A 21165-nucleotide genomic window follows, 5' to 3' on the forward strand; every position below is an offset into this window, starting at 1 on the left:
CTTGCCCTCCCTCCTCCCTCCTCCCTCCTCCCGCCTCCCGGCAGACAGGGCTGCAAATATGTCAAGTGTGGAAAAGGTTAGGAGTCTACAGCAGAGTGAGTCTTTCTGGACCTCTAAGCAGCACTGGCTGGGTTTACACCCGATTGAGTCACACCCCGGTGAAGAATTTTGTGACTAAGAGACTTCCTATGAACGTCAATGGCTACTCTGACATCACAGAAACAAAAAGAAACACAACGAACAAAGGAACAGTTGGTGGTGTGAGGACAATCTTCACAGCCCAAGGACTGGTCACACGGCAGCCTTTATCTCCCCAGGGGGCGCTGGGAACCAGAACTGAAAGGCCAATGCAGAAAGCTTTCCCGACAAACACAAGTCAGGGATAAAGGGTTCAATATGCAAAGTCTTTTATTTATTTAACATTTTAAAACGTTAAAACTTCCGACCACCTCAGTATGCGCCATTCCCATTAGAAGGAGGAACGGTGGCTTCGAACTCTGTAGGCACTTTAAAAGTGAAGCTTGGCTTCAAAATACAAACACTGGGGGCTTTGGCTCAACCTTTTAATATAAAAAATCCACGGATGTACAAAAATGCGAAAGTGGGACAATGACAACATGTGAAATCCTGTGATTGAGAGTCCCCTGGAGAGCGCCCCGTGCGGCACGCACACCTGCCCATAGACTCTGGGTGGAGACATAAACTAATGCAAACCAGTGCTAACAGGAGGGGCAGCATGTGTGCGCTCCCCTCCACCAGCCACAGACCAACATCTACTGCAAACGTCAGTAACACAAAGTACGGCGCCTCCCAGGAACAGCAAGGCAGCTTCTTACTCACGATGAACCAGCACGAAGAGGCCCAGCAGAAAGAGCACGGCATACTGGGAGAGAAACAGCCAGTCAGGAGCCTTACAGGTTCATGAGCCCTTAAATAAACGGGCCTTTGCGACCAGAACATAGCATTCACTATTCAATTAGTCTTCTCTTCTAAGGGTAATCCATTTAATAGTTCCCAAAAATTGAGCAAAAGATCACATTTTTAATGAGACATAAAGTATAGGATCTTTATTTTTTTTTTTTAAGGCTTTATTGCTGAAAGTATTACAGACTTCCCCCTTCCCGCCCATGGGCCCCCGCCAGCCGGCCCTTGTCCCCCACCCCAGGTCTTCACCCCCCTATTGTCTGTGTCCCTGGGTTATGCATATATGCATACAAGTTCACTGGTTGATCTCTTCCCACCTGCCCTCCCTCCCCTGCATTCCCTCTGAGATTTGACAGTCTGTTCGATGCTTCCATGTCTCTAATGAACAACAACAACAAAAACCCAAAAAACAAAAATAGATCCAGAGAAATAAAGTACAGGATCTTACCTTAAATTTAGGATAGTCATTCATGAGGATTGTCACAATCCCAATATAAGGAACAAATCTAAACAAAGAAACAAACAAAAAATTGATTGTCACAGAACTTCCTATGTAGTTATCATTTACTGAGCATTCTCAGTATCTTCCACAGAAAATTAAGTTTCAGTTCACCAAGTCCATTTGTATACACCATCATCCTACAGATCCTTTCAACAGCCCAGTGATAGGGAAGTTAGGAACATCGCCACTCTATAGATGAGGAAACAGTGCTCAGACCCACGGCACGTGGCTCCTGCACAGTACAACCAGTACCGGGTCCACGTCTTAGACATCTATTTGGTGACTCTCATTCTACCTGCTGACTCAGTGCTGGGGGCTGGGTTGTCCTCAGAACCTTCAGGGACTGTCAATCTAGTTGGGGAGACAAGGTAAACACAGCCAGAACATTACAAGGTACTTCATGCTAAGTGTCCAGAAAGTGAGTGTAAGAGCCCTATTCCAGTACTTGAGATTTCCTCACCTCTCATTTATTAACCACCTGTTATCTGGCTTTGGCTCTCTTAGTCCTGAAACTTTCTAGAACAGTTGAAATCACTACATGTAGCACACCAGTCTCAGCTCTGACCCTCCTTTATTCTGCAGCATTTGACTCAAATGACCACAAACTTGCCGGGCAAGTTGATGTTTCTTTTTCTTTTGGTAAAAACATATTTTATTGATTTCAAAGAGGAAGGGAGAGAGAGATAGAAACATGAATGATGAGAATCATTTACTTGCTGCTTCCTGCACACCCCCTACTGGGGATCGAGCCCGAAACCCAGGCATGTGCCCTTGGCCGGAATTGAACCTGGGACCCTTCAGTCCGCAGGCTGACGCTCTATCCACTGAGCCAAACTAGCTGAGCAAGTTGATGTTCCTTAAAACCTAGATTCCTCGGTCAGAATCACTGGAATAGCTTGTTAAAAATGCAGATCATGCGCCCTAACCGGTTTGGCTCAGTGGATAGAGCGTCGGCCTGTGGACTGAAGGTCCCGGGTTTGATTCCAGTCAAGGGCATGTACCTTGGTTGCGGGCACATCCCCAGTAGGGGGCGTGCAGGAGGCAGTTGATTGATGTTTCTAACTCTCTATCCCTCTCCCTTCCTCTCTGTAAAAAAATCAATAAAATATATATTTAAAAAAAAATGCAAATCATGCCTAGTCCGTGTGGCCCAGTGGTTGAGAGTCGACCTATGAACCAGGAGGCCATGGTTCAATTCCAGGTCAGGGCATGTGCCTGGGTTGCAGGCTCGATCCCAGTAGGGGGTGTGCAGGAGGCAGCCAATCATTGATGTTTCTCTCTCTCTCTAAAATCAAAGAAAACATTAAAAAATGCAGATCACTGTATCTCTTCCAGATTTACTGAGTCCGAGCATCTCTGGAAGGTGGGCCCTAATGATGTCTCTGCACACTGAAGTACAAGAAGCATGCTCTAGCACATGACATGCATGGAACAGACGTGGTGGCAAATATTATCTCCTCGGAGGGCCCTCACTTTAGTTTCCACCCCAGGATGACCTTTAAGAGTTGAAAATAACAGTCAGTACAGAATGGCACTGCTAAGCTAGGGGGAGAGAGAGGTTCTCTGTATTTTTAATGCACAATATTTTCTTTTTAATGTAACAACTCTTTAATGTAATCTCTTGTGTCTCATTTACAACACCTTCATGAAAGCAACAGCTTTCCGTAAAGATAAATCACCTAATTTAAGAATGTAAAGGCAAATGCCCGACGGTACAATGCAGACTGAAAGCAATAAAAGCATCTGTAATTTCTATGAGACAGTATCAGGCTGCTAATTCTGATCTGATGATCAGTCAGCGTCCATTCTCATGGGTAGAGACTTCCGCTGTTACCTCCTTACAATAACTCTGATGCTCAAACCACAACCTTTGGCTCCCAGTAATCACACAGTCTTGCCGGGGAGTTTCCCATGGCCACATCCCTCCCCTAAGGTTGGTTTCTCTTTGCCACCTGAGTGAAATGGAAGCACCTTGATCTTCAGGAGTCATATAACCAAACATAAGATGGCAAATGACAGGCAGTCCAAAGTCAAACAGAGGACTTCATGATCCGTATCATCATTTCCCTCCGTGGACAGAGACAGCAAAGGGTGCACAATGCTATCAGCAGTCACTTTCAGTTCAAATCAGATGTGCTTTTTTCCTCCCTGCACAGATAAAGTCTGCTAAAGCAGAGTTGGTAAAAAGCACAAGAAAGCCGAAACTGGTTTGGCTCAGTGGACAGAGCGTCGGCCTGCGGACTGAAGGGTCCCGGGTTCGATTCCGGTCAAGGGCATGTACCTTGGTTGCGGGCACATCCCCAGTGGGAGGTGTGCAGGAGGCAGCTGATCAATGTTTCTCTCTCACTGATGTTTCTAGCTCTGTATCCCTCTCCCTTCCTCTCTGTAAAATATCAATAAAATATATATTAAAAAAAAAAAAAAAAGCACAAGAAAGTAAACCAAATGCCACCCACGAGGCCACCGCCAACACCAGCCTGTGCCGAGTCCCCATCTAGAAGGCAGAGCGTGAAGATATGGAAGTCCTGGGTGCTCTGGGACCAAAGTGCTGCTGACCCAGGAAGCAGCCTCAGAAGGAAGTACCTGCTGAGGTTGTGTCGGAAGATACTTTTGTCAGGTGTTACAAGGGATCTGCATCTGGGAAGTCTGGACTACCATAGCTCCGTGGTCGGCAAACCGCGGCTCGCGAGCCACATGCGGCTCTTTGGCCCCTTGAGAGTGTGGCTCTTCCACAAAATACCACGTACTGGGCGAGTCTATTTTGAAGAACTGGCGTTAGAAAAAGTTTAAGTATAAAAAATTTGGCTCTCAAAAGAAATTTCAATCGTTGTACTGTTGATATTTGGCTCTGTTGACTAATGAGTTTGCCGACCACTGCCATAGCTGACTTAAAAAGGTTCACTGTTGCTACCCTAAAATGATCTGTTTCAAGTTAAGTATAGAGTATATTTCAAAAGCCTCATCTATGAAACTGAGTTCAGCCAACAGAGAGCTCAATTATTCTGCTCCTTCCTTATATTTTTATTCCTCTTTTCTTTTATATTTTTATTGATTTCAGAGAGGGAGAGGGAAAGAGAGAAACATCAATGATGGGAGAGAATCACTCATCAGCTGCCTCCTGCACGCCCCCTACTGGGGATTGAGACCACAACCTGGGCATGTGCCCTTGACCAGAATCGAATCGAGGACCTTTCAGTCCGCAGGCCGACGCTCTATCCACTGAGCCAAACCTGCTACGGCTATTCCTCTTTTCAATGTCAAGATTCCTCTATTCCCTGACCCACCAGCCTTCTCTTGCTCCTGTTGTGGTTAACTCTTCTTTGAGTAACAGGTCCTCTCATGGTTTTCAACTCCCTCCCTGAATTTAGGAAGAATCACCCCTATTACATACCTAGTTGGTTCAATATTAATTTCATTTTCTTTTTTGTTAACCCTCACCCAACAGTATTTTTTCCACTGATTTTTAGATGGAGTGGAAGGAAGGGGGAGAGAAGAGAGAGAGAAACATCAATGGGAAAGACACATTGATTGGTTGTCTCCTGCACAGGGATCCAGCCTGCAACCGAGGCACATGCCCTGGATTGGAATGGAACCCAGGACCCTTCAGTTGGTGGGCCGACACTCTAACCACTGGGCCAAACTGGCTAGGGCTGGTTTCATTTTCTAAAATGGTTTTTACTGCCCTGACCAGTTTGTCTCAGTGGATAGAGCGTCGGCCTGCGGAATCAAGGGTCCCAGGTTCGATTCCGGTCAAGGGCATGTACCTTGGTTGCGGGCACATCCTCAGTAGGGGGTGTGCAGGAGGCAGCTGATTGATGTTTCTCTCTCATCGATGTTTCTAACTCTCTCTACCTCTCCCTTCCTCTCTGAAAAAAATCAATAAAATATATATAAAATTGTTTTTACTACGTGTTATAACATGAATAAACCTTGAAAACATTATGCTACGTGAAAGAAGCCAGACATAAAAGACTGCCTAGTGTAAGATTAAGACTGTTTATAAAAATGTCCACAACAGGCAAACCATAGAGACAGAAAGATTAGTGGTTGCCAGGGACTGCAGGGAAAAGGGGATGGGGAGTGACTGCAAATGAGTCGAGTTTTCCTTCTGGGTGTGGAAACGTTCTGGAATTAGACAGTGGTGATGGCTGTGCACACCTTGTGAATATAATGAAACCCAATGAATTGTACACTTTAAAATGATGAATTTTATATCCCAACTAGAGGCCCGATGCACGAAATTTGTGCAGGGGGCTTGGACCTCGCAGCCCCTGCTGCCCTGGCCGGCCCTCACAGCCCCGGCCGGCCCTCGCAGCCCTAGCTTCGTCCATAAGGTTGTCCGGACCGTCGTTCTGCTGTTCAGTCTAATTAGCATATTAGCTCTTTATTATATAGGACATAAGGATTATATCTCAACGTTTTCTAAACTTGTTTTATTCTGGGCGTTGGGCTTCAGTGTAAATTTTTTTTAGTGTGCAGGCAGCTGTTTGAAAAAAATATTGTTTTTAATGCATAACGACATTTGTATCACAGTTACAGAATGATCTGTGAGAAAGCTCTAGGCTCAAGGTCTGGGTACAGTCTGCCTTTGAAATATCAGTTTAGGGTTTTATAAACACAATTTCCACAAAAGGAGGTGATATGCCCCCTTAAGTGTCAAGGTAAGTGGTGGCATAATCAATGGAAAGTGAATTTGTGTAGTTAAGATCCTGTGCCCAGCTGTTCATGCCTCACGGGAAGTTACTTACTTCAGAGAGTACCGGGCTATTTCATTTTTTTGTTAAAGCCACAGAGAGGTCGGTATCTTCAAGTTGGAATTTTAGAAATAACACAGTGTATAGTTTAGGTAGGATGATGCGTCTTTTACGCAAACAGGGGTCCAAGTGAGCAGACAGAACTGCATTAAGCACCTAACGATGAAGACCCAGATAAAGGAACACTGTCATACTCGTAGGAGTACCAATAAAACACTGTGGCAAAGTTTATCAAAAGCCTTATGCATCACCTCTGAGAACTGACTATGAAGAAATGACTGGGCAGAAGCACTGAAATATATGTTAACAGGATGCTCATCCTAACATTGTTCATAATTTTTAAAAATGGGGAAAAAATCAAAGCGTCTAACAGCAGGAGACTGTCTAACTAAAAATGTGGTCTATCCACACAGGGGAAAAGCATACAGCTTTGAAAATGATGATCTGGAAATTAATTTTTACTTGTAAAGATACTGGTAACTCTGGGGGATGAAAAAAGGTTATAAACTGTGACCATTCTTTCCCTGTACACAAACTGTTTTCTGTATGCGCAACCACCCACACCCCCAAACACACTAAGATTTACATCTTTATACATATAGGCTAAAAAATATATACCAGAAAGCTAAATATTTATGGAGGGGGAGCAGAAGAAAAGTGACTTTGCTTTTTGATGACTATTTTTTCCTTATGTTTCTACATGAATCTGTACATTTCAAATTAAAAACAAAAAGACTCAAAGAGGTTGATGAGCGTGAATAACCCTAATAGCAGCATCTTGGGAGCAGAGAGAGACGGGGACAATGATTTCTCAGAAACACGGATGATCGTATTTAGATGGTAAAGGTACGTCTGGCTCTCCATGGGGAATGAAGCTCCCTTGAACTGGCGGCATGCGCAGAAAGCCCCCAGCACTGCAGGGCACAAAGCACATGGTGCTTATTCTGTTCAGATCTCTCTTCCTCACACTGAGCAACCTCATGCTGTCACTGTGGCAGCTCTCACTGAACAACTTGCACTTAATTCTCTACGGGACCTGAGCTCCTCAGTGCGGTGGCCTGTTCGATAGAACAGCGATTTTCAACCAGTGTGCTGCAAGAATTTAAAAACATGCAATCCCTGACTATTTAGTCAGAGGCATTGACCTCTTTGCCTTCAGATAGTCAAATACAAAAAGCCAACGATTCATTCCTTGTGAATGAGTCAAAATTATACCTATTTTTTGTCAGATTGGCAAAAAATATGATGCATTTTTTGGTGTGCTGCAGTGTTCTATTGATTGACTTGTGTGTGCTGTGAGGTGGAAAAGGTTGAAAACCGCTGCGCTAGAGGAACCACTCTGAGTTCACACTGTCCGTCCCAGGTGAGAGGAGCAGGTGCTCTCACAGCGGTCAGAGTGTCACGTGGCATCTGAACGCTGAGAGCCAGCAGCTACCCATCTCAGAGCTGTTATGCCTGTAATTCTGGTGCGATGGCTAAGAAGGTGGGCTCCGAGGTCATCCGGCCACTTACCACCAGTGTGACCTCAGATAAGCAACTTCGCTTGCCTGTTTCCTCATCTACAGAATGGAAATGTTAGGGTTGTTCTGAGGTTAAAAAAGGTAATACTTGCAAAGCACTTAGAATGAATCGCTGGCACATAGTAAGCCCTAATAAATGTCAGTTATGGTTAATATTATTAAAAACATGAAGGTAGTTAACAATCCCATACTTCCTCATACCAATCACTTACAATTCCTGTCCTCCACTGATTTGTTCTCCTGTTAAAATCTGAAATAAACAGGCTTAATATAACTTTTAAATCTCATTTGACCTCAATAATTTCAAGACCAGAAATAAAACAGTAAGGTGTAAATTAATATGAACAAGTTAATTTAGATGAACGCTTTAAGTGGCTGATTCAGTAAATACTTAAGAAATGTAAGTTTCATGAAGTGGGATTAAACTCCTGGGGATCCCCAGAGCCCAGCGGAGTACAAACAGGAGAGTCCATGGGTGGTGCCCGATAACATTTCTTGACTGGAGTAAACAAAGGAATTTTTAACACCGTCATTGCAATTTGTCATCTCATCACTAATGTTCTATTCTTTCACTGCCCCCCATTCCCACCCCTCTGGAGCGTATATCTGAAGCTTTAAATGCATTTAAGAAGCCTACCTTTTCAGAGGATATAAGTTGATTTGAAAGAACCAGGACCCAACCATTATGTCAACTGTGTAGGATCAGCAATACGATTGAAGGGGCCAAGTTTCAAGAGACATGAAAAACCTTGCAAGTGCACTCTACTTACCCCCTCGCTCTCCCTACAACATCTTTTTTCTCTAGCCAATGTTGTCCTTGTTTATAGAGGCCTCGGTCATCAACCGCATTATTGTCTCCTTTGGTCAAAAACTTGATATGTCCATTTTGCCTTAAAAGAATAAGAGAAAAACCAAGTCATCAAATACCTTGATGTCATTTCAAAGCATAAAATTTGCTCTTGTTAACCAAAAATTCCTGTGGAACTGTGGTATTTTAATCACCATTCCCAAGCTCAAAAGAATTATTTATTTAGCTAAAAGGATGTTTATAGCCGTGTAGTTTATAATTCGGAAAAACTGGTAACAAGCTAAAAGTTTAACATTCAGGAGTTGACATACTAAGAAAGCATTAAGGACAATGTTACAGAAGACTAATGCATTGAAGATCATACAAACTGTATTAAGTGAAGAAAAGATTATAAAATAGTATGTGCAGAATAATCTCATTTTTATATTAAAACAAAGACAAACCACCAATTTTTTTTTTAAATACACAGAGCAAAGGAACACATTTAACTACCCTACAGGCAAAATGAAGGTTATGTGAAACTACAGAATGACCCAGTTTCTTTAACCAATAAATTGCAAAGAACAAAATGTTGGAAAAGGAATTTACATATTAAATAAAAGACACTATAAGCCATATCAACCAATTTCAACTGAGGACCTTTATCTGAATCTGGATTCAAACTGTTAAAAAAAGCTCACTGATTATAGTTCATAAATATTTACTAAAATATTTACCTATGACATGACGTGATATCTATGATTTGATTCAAAATAATACATGCAGGATAGGGGGGAAAGTGTTAGTGTAGGTGGGACAGAATTAGCCATAGATTAATAACTATTGGGCCCTAGCTAGTTTGGCTCAGTGGATAGAGTCCTGGGTTCGATTCAGGCCAAGGGCATATGCCCAGGTTACGGGCTCGATCCCCACTACGGGGCATGCAGGAGGCAGCCAATCAATGATTTTCTCTCATCATCGATGTTTCTATCTCTCCCTCTTCCTTCCTCTCTGAAATCAATAAAACTACATTTAAAAAAAATAATTATTGGGACTGGGTGACAGGCTTTTGGGAGTTCACTGTACTGTTTTGTCTACTTTTATGCATGCTAGAAATTCTCCATATTTAAAAACCATATTTTTTAAAAAAGAACAAAAATAACAGTATCTTACTTAATCAGAAACTTACTAGTTTAATTCTTCTAAAGAACCATGTGGGCCGGGCTGGTGTGACTCAATTGTTGAGCATTGACCTATGACCAGGAGATCATGGTTCGATCCCCAGTAAGGGACCTGCAGGAGGCAGCCAATCAATGATTCTCTCTCATCATTATGTTTCTATCTCTCTCCCCATCTCCCTTCCTCTCTGAAATCAATAAAAATATATTAAAATAAAATAAAATAAAGAATCATGAGGTTTCTAGTAACTTTACATTTTAACTGAAAGCAAAGTACATTTTACAGTTGATAAAAACCATCTTAAAATTAGTTCAAGTGAGTCTGGGTTAGCCATCATACTAGAAAGAAGAAAATTAGCTCCAGACTCCTACTGACTAGTATTCACTGAGATGCTAAGCCAGAAACTGGCTCACTAGACACTAAATCTGCAGATGGAACTAAATTGGGAGGTGTTGCAAACACCAAAAACAGCGAGGTGCAAATAGTCACATTAAAAATGAGGTTCCAATAAGAAAAAATGCAAATATATGCAGAGAAAAATAACGTGCAGCTGACAACTCTGTAAAGGAAAGAACGTCTGAAAAATACTGGAGGGTAAAAGAGGACAGGTGCCAGGAGGGGGGAGCCGCAGGAAGCGAGTCAATTCAACCATGAAGATAGCAACAACACCGAGGCAGAAAAGTAAAACCAAATAGGAGAGGGTGACTGGGAAATGGGAAACTTCCCAGGAAAGGAAAGGGATGCTATGGGAGAGGTGGGTTATTTCCAAATAGATGATTTGCCAACCAACCAACCCAACAGGCAGACCCAATCTTCTCCGCCTCTGCCCAGGGCCCTGACACAGGCAGGAGAGACCCCTATAGCTGCTCGCAAAAACGATAGTCTCCTTCCTCTACTTAACAGTGTAACAATGTTCTCTGGTGGCAACCAGCTCCTATTAGATGGACTCCGGTACCTCACAACTCACAGGCCCAAAATACTGGCCGACAATACAGTAATATCAAACTTTCCCCTTGCTAGTACAGGGACCAAATATTTAACATTACCCACCTCTAAGGAGTGCAACACACTTGCAGTTTAATTTAACCATCATAATGCTGTGATGGTAGGAAGGAGGAAATAATCACTTCACAGAAAGTTAAAGATAAACTATGCAAACGTGGCCCTAGCCGGTTTGGCTCAGTGGATAGGTCGTTGGCCTGTGGACTGAGGGGGTCTCAGGTTCGATTCCAGTCAAGGGCACATGCCCTGGCTGTGGGCTCAATCCCCAGTGGGGAGCGTGTAGGAGGCAGCCGATCAATGGTTCTCTCTCATCACTGATGTTTCTATTTCTCTCTCCCTTCCTCTCTGAAATCAATAAAAGTATATTAAAAAACAGACAATGCGATACCATCTCACACCTATCAGAATGGCTATCATCAACAAATCAACAAACGACAAGTGCTGGTGAGGATGCGGAGAAAAAGGAACCCTCGTGCACTGCTGGTGGGAATGCAGACTGGTGCAGCCACTGTGGAGAACAGTATGGAGTTTCCTCAAAAAACTGAAAATGGAACTCCCATTTGACCCAGTAATCCCACTCCTAGGAATATATCCTAAGAAACCAGAAACACCAATCAGAAAGGATATATGCACCCCTATGTTCATAGCAGCACAATTCACCATAGCTAAGATTTGGAAACAGCCTAGGTGCCCATCAGCAGATGACTGGATCAGAAAACTATGGTACATCTACACAATGGAATACTATGCTGCCATAAAAAAGAAGGAATTACTACCATTTGTAGGCACCTGGATGGAATTAGAGAACATTATGCTAAGTGAAATAAGCCAGTCAATGAAAGAAAAATACCACATGATCTCATTCATTTGGGGATAATGAAGAACATTATAAACTGATGAACCAAAAGATAGTTACAGAGGCAGTAAAGCATCAAACAGACTGTCAAATTACAGTGGGAAGGTTAGGGAGAGGTGGGGGAAATAAGAGATCAACTGAAGGACTTGTATGCATGCATATAAGAGTAACCAACGGATGCAAAACATTGGGGGGTGAGGGCATGTATGGGAGTGGGGTGGGGGGGGCAATGGTAAGATATGTACACATATAATACCTTAATAAAAATTTGAAAAAAATAAAATAAAAAGAAAAGCAATATATATATATATATATATATATATATATATATATATATATTAAAAAACAAAACAAAAAAATTATGCAGCGTGTTTACAAAATAAAAAGAGGTTTACCCCAAATTTAACATTATCTCTGGGTGCTAGGATTACATGTGATTTTGTTTTCTGTATTTTCCAATTTACACAGCATCATGTATAACAATACACAGGTAATAAGAATGTTCATAAGTTGGAGATACATGAAAAGAGAGCTTTAGATGCTATTCACAGATTGGCAAAAGCACCTTACAGAATAAGCAGGAGGAGGAGAAAGGGAGGAATAAACAGAAGAGAGAGGTCAGCTGAACAATTCCTACCTCTAGTCTTCTTAAAGCTCAGGATGTTATTGCTTCTGAAAGAAATGAACAGTGCAGAAACCAGCCTGAAAACACCCAGGACAGATTGACTACATGAGACTGAATCCACTTTGTTTGTCTTTGGGTCCTATATTTAAGAACAATGCTAATACCATTAAATCAGGTGATTATTACAACCAGGTATGTTAGTGTCCGTGAAACAAAGAAGGGGACGGGAAATTTGAGAATATTAATAGCATCTGCTTTTTAAACAGTCGTGCAAGTTGAAGGCATCTCAAGAGTTGGAAAGAAATCACCAAACCGCCCAGATTACACAGTACCACACATCATAAAATATTAAAAAATCTGATAAAAATGACTTTTAAGGCCGGTCTGTGTGGCTCAGTGGTTCAGTGGCAACCTATGAACTAGGAGGTCACAGTTGGATTCCCAGTCAGGACACATGCCTGGATTGTGGGCTCCATCCCCAGAAGGGGGCATGCAGGAGGCAACGGGTCCATGATTCTCTCATCGTTGATGTTTCTCTCTCTCTCTCTCCCTTCCTCTCTTAAATCAATAAAAAAAAAAAAAAGTGTTTTTTTAAAAATTACTTTTAAAATTTAAGGAATCTGTAGTTGATATAACATCTGTCAATGAACTTGCCCTGAAACAAGATGAACTGTTTTAAAATTTAAAAACTCACTGGAAAAAGGAGACATATGTAATACTATATGTAATACTTTAAACAATAAGGAATTAAAAAATTTTTTCACTGGATTTCAAAGGATCACACATAAAAATGGACAATATTTGCTCTACCCAAAGCAGGGCCTCGGTTTAAATTGATTTTCTCTGATAAACTCCGGGGAAAGTTGGTTCAGCTTTGTCCACAACAGGCAGTGCTGAGAACAAACACCCAAACCCAACTGAAGAATCTGGAAAATGCTACCCATACTGAATAAACCTTTGCAATTCCAAAATAAATTCCAAAAAAATGTAGTTAGTCCTTCCTTGTTAATAGAATGCCATTTAAAAATTATCTCTTTCAAAATACATACTCGATTCTGAAAAAAGAGCAGTCAGATCTTTATTCTATAGTGAAGAAAACTCTTCTAAACTCGGATGTTTATGGGGATTAGCAAAAATCAACAACCGACAGCTGCCTCGTCTTTAGGTGGAGAAGATAAACTCTGCTGGAGGGTGGTCCAGTAAGAATATTTATTTAGGGCTTCCCCATACTCAAGAACCTACATTACCCCACCATTTCCCTTCCCCTCTGTGCGTCCTCCAGGACAACCTTCTTTTTCCTTCATTTCTTTCTTTCCTAGCCTTCTCAAAGTCTTCCTTAACTAGAAATACCACAGATTTGAAGGCTTAGAACTTAGAGACCTCATAAAGCACTTTCCTAAAATTCTCTGTATCACAGATCAGGAAACTGAGACCCAGAGGTGAAATATTTGCTCATTCTTATGCTCCCCCTCAACCCCACGTGACTCTAACGGTTTTACATATGTCCTTTTTAATTAAAAAATGCAAGTATCTACATTCAAAAGAGTAACTTAGATTTTAGAAATTTTCTATGGCATCTGGAAAAGTTGTATATTTACTCTTATTTGAAATGTTAAAAGATTGGGGCTTCCTCATTGATTATATCAGAAGATTCTATTTGGGATTAACCTTTATGTCATTTGGGGGGATTATGTACATATCTCACACACACACACACGCACACATGCACACACACAGAGCAACAGCACACTGTTCTTGTGGCCTTTGTCTACCATGTGGACAACTGATAGAGGAACAAAAAATGACAACTGTGTTCCTCTATCCCCTCCGAGGCTCAGGGACCGTTCCAGAAGACAGGTGAGATTATAAGAGCTGATCATGAGGGGTGGAGTGTTAGGCAAAACGATTTCTGGGGCTTGATGTGACCGATGCCATTTTAAGCAAGTTGCTCATAGTGACCGCCAGGCCCGTATCATCTGAAAGAAATGTTCTTATGTAGTCAAATAGGCCCATTAAGTTGTTTACTGCTGTGAAATATACAGGGTTACTGATCTGGTTGGGAACCAAGAAAAACCTCCAGGGAAATCAATGAATTAATAACTAACAATTTTGTTTTCAAATATTCACCAAGTCTTCAGACATTCATAAAAATGAATTGAGAGAAGGACCTAGGAGTTTCCTCCCCGTTTTAACCTTTGGGTTATCAAAATTAAATACTGTAAACACCACAACATAAAAATATTTTAAAACAAAAAATATATAGTTTGCACATACTTTTCATGAATCTTCAAGACTCGATGAACTATAGGAATCTCTCTTCCTTCTATTCTAAAAACAACAATTTCTCCCACTCGTATGGGATCTTCAACTCGATTTGTTAGAAAGAGAAGATCTCCTCTATGAAATGCAGGTTCCATGCTGCCACTGGGAGGGACAGAAGAATACAATAGCAAGGAGAAAATCTGAGAATAAATTTACTTTCAAAATTAGATATTCAACAAAATAATCTCAAGTATCACCTTTGAAATATACTCAATACCTTAACAAATATATTGACAACACAAATGTATACTATTCTGAAAATATGGTTTCCTCAGACTAAGGAGTTATACTAAAGGTTTCTTTAGTTGTTAGCATTTATTAACTACTTCCATTTCAAGCATTACTATTCAAAGGAGCTTAAATCTTTGAAAAGGGCAATGCTACTGATTCTTTAACCTTTTAAAATTTCAAGTGACAAACAGAATGAACTTTATAATCACTGTTCTTATCCTCACTTCTTCTGAAAACAATAAACATATTCAAATATTCAAATGAGAACTGGATCATCTTCTCCTGCCATTTATAAAGTTACAGACCAAGATGACCTTATGATTTCAAACCACGAAGAAGGAAGAAGAGCTCAAGTCAAAGAACAGTCAGTTACAGAGATAATGTTTGTGGTATCAATTTATTTATTTTAAAAAGAAAAACAAGAGAGAAAACCAAGGACAAGAAAAGAGATTTTTGCCTAAAAATTTCAGAAATGAGCAAAGCATTCAATTCCATGGTAATTAGTGAGGACAAACTTCTCCTCTCTCACCTGTTCTACCCTATACCAAGTGCTTCAAAGGGCCTAAGATATGTACACTCATTAAGGAACCTTTTCTTTCTATGAGGAAGAAGGCAATCAGTGTTATTTTTAGGAACTCAAGCTCCAGTTTGCAATAATAATAGATTTAGTAAGAAAAAGATGGATAGACAGGGGATAAAAATCAAGACAGTCTTTTGTTTGAAGACTCTGGACTCTCTACATAAGGAGACTGACTGAGGCTTAGGGAGGCCTGAAGTTATACATCAAGGAAATGATAAAGGAGAGATAGGAACCAAGGGAGTCCAACAAAATCCACTCTCACTGTGCCAAACTGCCTCCGAGCCACTCTAGAATTTTAAGCAGGAAGTATTGTAATATTTGCATTTAAGAACCATCACTTCAGAAGCTTTGGATATACACAAGTCATTCAAATATTGATTGAATTAATAAGTAGAATGGACGAGAAGGTAGATTTGGAGACCAGTTGTCCAGGCTATTACTTATAATTGAACATTTTGCAAATATTAAAAATTTTATTTAAAAAATAGACACAGGAGAATAAGGATAAAAATACAGAGAAAAGGTTGTATATATGGAATTACCTCAATTATATAAGAAATAATACGTGAAAAAAAGAGACCTGAGTGTAACAATTATATCCCAGAACTAGGGGTGACTTAGTTTCATCTAGATTTGTGTGTGTTTTCAACATTTCATATAATGAAAATATACTAACTTTTTTACTGATTAAAAAAGCAGTTTTTTTAAAGGTCACTGCAACAGCCCAGGCTGCTGAGGAGGAAATGATGAGGGCTTGAAATAGAACAGCAGCAGGGGGACGACTATAAAGGGTAGAACAGAGATCGGGAAAAGAACAAACTCCATGGCCCACTGGATATGACAGAATGACTCCTAGGTTTTAACACTGGCAACTGAGTAGATGACAGAGATAGTCACAGAAAAATGAGGAAAAAGAAGAGGTTGTGAGAAAAGATGAACTTCACTTTTCATTACATGGGGTTTCAATGCAATGGTGCAGGTGCAAATGTCCAGTGTGAGGTGAAAACAGTCTAGATACCAGGGAAGAAAGGTAGATGAGAGATAAACAGGTTTAAAGTTCAGCTACAGATGACAATTAAACAGATAAAAGTGTGCAGTGAGAGGACCATTAAAGAAAGAAACCCGGGGAGCCCTGGCTGGGTGGCTCAGGTGGTTGGAGCATCAACCTGTCCACTGTAAGGTGTGCGTTCAATTCCCAGTCAGGGCACATACCTAGGTTGCTGGTCTGATCCCTGTTTGTGTGTGTGTGTGTGTGTGTGTGTGTGTGTGTGAGGCAACTGATCAATGTTTCTCACATTGATGATTCTCTCTCTTCCTTGCTGTCTAAAATCAGTAAAAATATATTCTCAGGTGAGGATTTAAAAAAGAAAAAAAGAAAGAAACCAGGGGAAACTTTTATTTATTTTTATTACATTTTTATTAATTTTAGAGATAGAGAGGGGGGAGAGGGAGAGAGAGAGAGAGAGAGAAAATCGATTTGTTGTTCCACTTATTCATTTATCCATTGGATGATTCTCGTATGTGCCCTGATGAGGAACAGAACTCACAACCTTGCCATATTGAGATGATGCTCTAACCAACTGAGCTACCCAGCCAGGGCCTGGAAAAACGTTTTAAACATTAAATAAATTATTAGTAACCTTCTTAATATTATTTGATTAAACTATACTTTTAAATTTAATCATCAATCATGAAAAATTTTATAAGACATTACATATAAATTATTGAAATATTTTAAAATTGGCTTCAGCTCTGTAAAAAGAAAAGTTTTGAATGTTCCCTGAAACGTCAGTTAATAAAATAAATAAGAAGTCTTTGTCTTTATCTCTAATGGCTTCACAAAGATCCTAAAAGTGGATTCTCAGTTGGCCTCAGCCCTCTGAGGCCTATTTGGTTCAGGTAAAAATTATATTCCTTACAGTAACATGAAACCCTGGCTAGGCCACCCAATCACATGGATTGCTTTTCTCTAATGACTGCTCCTTCCAGTCCTGACCAGATTCTCTTTTAAAATGACTTCGTCTCTTTTAATTTCTTTTTTTTTTTAATATGTTTTTATTGATGTTAGAAAGAGAGGAAGGGAGAGGGAGAGATAGAAACATCAATGATGAGAGAGAATCATTGATCAGCTGCCTCCTGCATGAGCCTATTGGGTATTGAGCCTGCAAGCCGGGCATGTGCCCTGACTGGGAATCAAATTGGTAACCTCTTGGTTCATGGGTCGACACTCAAACCAGTGAGCCACACTGGCCAGGCTAATTTCTTAATTCCACATTAGCAATCAGAAAAGTTTAGTATATACATAACCTAGGTACCAAATAACTTATCTAACCACAAGTCCCCACTGATTACAAATTTTCCAGCTATAGCAAAACTGGCTATTTTCAGAACCACCAATGAAAAAGTCCTTAGTCATTCGATTGTCTTTATTTATTTACTAGAGGCCCGGTGCACGAAATTCGTGCATGGGGGTGTGTATCCCTCAGCCCAGCCTGCACCCTCTCCAATCCAGGACTGCTAGCTCCCAACTGCTTGCCTGCCTGCCTTCCTGATTGCCCCTAACTGCTTCTGCCTGCCAGCCTGATAACCCCCTAACCACACCCCTGCCAGCCTGATTGATGCCTAACTGCTCCCCTGCCAGCCTGTTTGCCCCTAACTGCCTTCCCCTGCAGGCCTGGTCACCCCTAACTGCCCTCCCCTGCAGGCCTGGTACACCTCAACTGCTCTCCCCTGCAGGCCTGAGTCCCCCCCACTGCCCTTCCCTGCAGACCCAGTCACCCCCAACTTCCCTCCTCTGCCAGCCGGGTCACCCTAACTGCCCTCCCCTGCTGGCCTGATCGCCCACAACTGCCCTCCCTTGCAGGCTTGGTCCCTCCCAACTGCCCTCCCCTGCTGGCCATCTTGTGTCCACATAGGGGCAGGATCTTTGACCACATGGGGCCAGCCAGCTTGTGTGTTGGAGTGATGGTCAATCTGGATATTACTCTTTTATTAGATAGGATAGAGGCCTGGTGCATGGGTGGGGCCAGCTGGTTTGCCCTGAAGGGTGTCCCGGATCAGGGTGGGGGTTCCCTTGGGGCGTGGGGCAGCCTGGGCGAGGGGCCTGTGGTGGTTTGCAGGCCGGCCACGCCCCCTGGCGACCCAAGCGGAGGCCCTGGTATCTGGGGTTTATTTATCTTCTATAATTGAAACTTTCTAGCTGGGAGCGGAGCCAAGCCTTCTGCTTGCTCCGTGGCGGCAGCCATTTCTATTGGGATTTATGTATCTTCTATAATTGAAACTTTGTAGCCTTAAGCGAGGCCTGGGCCAGCCAGGGTGTGTGGAAAGCTTGGCTTCCTCCATTGCCAGGGGCAACCCTAACCTCCTGCTCTTTCTAGCTCCCTGGCTGCCCCCATTTCTGTTTGGGTTCAGGTATCTTCTATCATTGAAACTTTGTAGCCTTGAGTGGAGGCCTAGGCTGGCAAGGGCAGGCGAAAAGCTTGGCTTCCTCCATTGCCGGGGAAACCCAAGCCTCCCTCCTGCTCTCTGTGCCCGTAGCCATCTTGGTTGGGTTTATTTGCATATTCACTCCTGATTGGCTTGTGGGTGTAGTGGAGTGATGGTTAATTTGCATATTACTCTTTTATTAGATAGTATTTTTAAAATATATTGTTATTGATTTCAGAGAGGAAGGGAGAGGGAGAAATGGAGACATCAATGATGAGAGAGAATCATTGATCAGCTGTCTCCTGCACGCCCCCTACTGGGGATTGAGCCCGCAACCCAGGCATGTGCCCTTGGTCGGAATCGAACTTGGGACCCTTTAGTCCGCAGGCCAACGCTCTATCCACTGAGCAAAACCAGCTAGGGCTGGATTGTCTTTAAACATCTCCACTGAAGGAAACTCCATCTGAAGTAATTCCAGAAGAGTATCCACAGGTGCCTTCCATGGACCCTCTCTCCACACCTGTTCCCCACAGAGCCAATTAGTGTGGCTTCCCCTTTGGTCAGTGTTTGGACACTTCACCAAGCGAAGCTCTCCCTGAATCCAGGACTGTCTGGGAACTTCAGGCCACATGATTTTAGGATTGGAAAGGACTTCTGACATCAGGTAGGTTCAGCCTTCAGTTCATAGGTGAAACTTTGGGTCAGTGAATAAGTGACTTGCCCAATAGTGTAGTCAGACAATGAAAGAGACAGAGATCCAATTCTCTATACTTTCCCAGCTAACAAAACCCATACATTTCTGTGGATCTCTGAAGTTACAGTTGCATTTGATTATTAATAAAAACAGAACTAAGGTCAAGTAAGACACTGGAGACCCAGTGCTGCCAACCACTTGTTGCTGGAAGTATATCCTAGACCAGTGATCGCCATCAGGTGGTCCACGGACCACTGGTGGTTCATAAGGTCCAAAAGGTTGGTGACCACTGTCCTATACGACAATGAAAGAGTCAAATGCATCTTATTGAGAGTAATGTACTATTAACTAGACTCTAGATAATGATTTTTATTTTATGTTTATACTCCATCTCCAGAAAAGACTTGGGAGAGCTTTTATAATTAAGCCCAAAATAAGACAGATCCATAATGACTCAAGTAACCAAGTGGTAATTCTCCAAAAATGAGTAAGTTAAGTTTTAAAGCACTAACATTAGGAATATAAGGAGGGGGAAGAAGTACAGTGGAGAAAAAAAATTCAGGACTATTTGTCACTTTAAGAGATGGCACTAGTAGCCCGGCCAGCGTGGCTCAGTGGTTGAACACTGACCTATGGATCAGAAGGGTGTGATGTGATTTGATTCCCGGTCAGGGCACATGCCTGGGTTGCAGGCTCAATCCCAGTGTGGGGCGTGCAGGAGGCAGCCGATCAATGATTTTCTCTCATCATTGTTGTTTCTATCTTTCTCTCCCTCTCCCTTCCTCTCTGAAATCAATAAAAATACACTTTTTTAAAAAAAGAGATGGCATTAGTATATTCAAGATTCCTGGAATCTATTTAGAAATGATATTTAAAGGTCAGCAGGAAACATGGAAATAATTAGTGATGCTTCTGCACCGACAATGAGAACATGCTGCAGAAAAACAATTTCTTTGGAGATGATATATAATCTAGCAAACTAACAACTAAATACCAGCTTAATGTATCAAAGTGAAGAGCAAGAAGACAGAGGAACTTCGGGAAAATAAAGTACATTGAAACACTTTCTTAAGAGATGTGCTGAAAATAAAGCTCACATAGTAAATGTTTTGTAGAGAGGTCAGAAGCCCTTTGGGTCTGAATTATGAAGTGTCTAACATGTTGAGAATGTCTCACAATTGATACACAGTAACTAATTTTCTTCCAGGCCCTCTTCTGAGAAGGTGTAGTTTCTAGAGGAATGATACAACAATTATTCAATGTCTCAATGTTTCTCCCAAGCAATGCCACGCCTTGAAAAGAAAAATTATTACCTGAGCACCACCACAATTGGACTTTCGCTTCCAGTTATGACCATTAGCCCCTTCCAGATCATTAGTGCTGAGGAGACAATCATTCCAAAATTTAGGACTTGATAATACAGCTGTAAGAACAAAGGAGAAGAGATTAGATCTATGATTATCCCCTCCCAGGAAAGTACAGAGAGTAGTATCAATTTAAAGGTTTCAAGTAGCACTATTACAGCAGCTAAACTTCCGAGAGTCTTTAAAACTCTAATAATTACACAATCAGCCTTCTCTCTCACCCCAAGTACCTTGCTCCATTTTGTTTACTAACATAGGTTACATTTATATAACTTACTATTTTCAGAACCTTTCACGTAAGTTATTTCATTTGTACTTTCACAATCTTTCAGCTTAAATGCAATCACATTCATGATACATACCAGCCAACAGTGACAAACCAGTTCTTTTGAACTCCTC

At 41.6% G+C, this 21165-nt stretch overlaps 1 protein-coding gene across 3 annotated transcripts in view; it reads right to left on the bottom strand.

The window, feature by feature from the left end:
- Positions 1-390: 390 nt before the first annotated feature.
- Positions 391-21165, bottom strand: part of SEC11A (SEC11 homolog A, signal peptidase complex subunit) — a 34141-nt gene continuing 13366 nt past the window's right edge. For all 3 annotated transcript variants that reach the window (XM_080651860.1, XM_080651859.1, XM_080651861.1), the window contains 5 exons: positions 20716-20825; positions 14424-14573; positions 8471-8590; positions 1373-1430; positions 391-883 (listed from right to left, as the gene is read on the bottom strand). In XM_080651860.1, the coding sequence (XP_080507986.1) occupies positions 833-883; positions 1373-1430; positions 8471-8590; positions 14424-14573; positions 20716-20798 (462 nt within the window). In that variant the 5' untranslated portion in view covers positions 20799-20825 and the 3' untranslated portion in view covers positions 391-832. The remainder of the gene's footprint in view (positions 884-1372; positions 1431-8470; positions 8591-14423; positions 14574-20715; positions 20826-21165) is intronic.

The sequence above is a fragment of the Plecotus auritus genome (assembly GCF_963455305.1).
Source record: "Plecotus auritus genome assembly, chromosome: 15".
Classification (NCBI taxonomy): Eukaryota; Metazoa; Chordata; class Mammalia; order Chiroptera; family Vespertilionidae; genus Plecotus; species Plecotus auritus.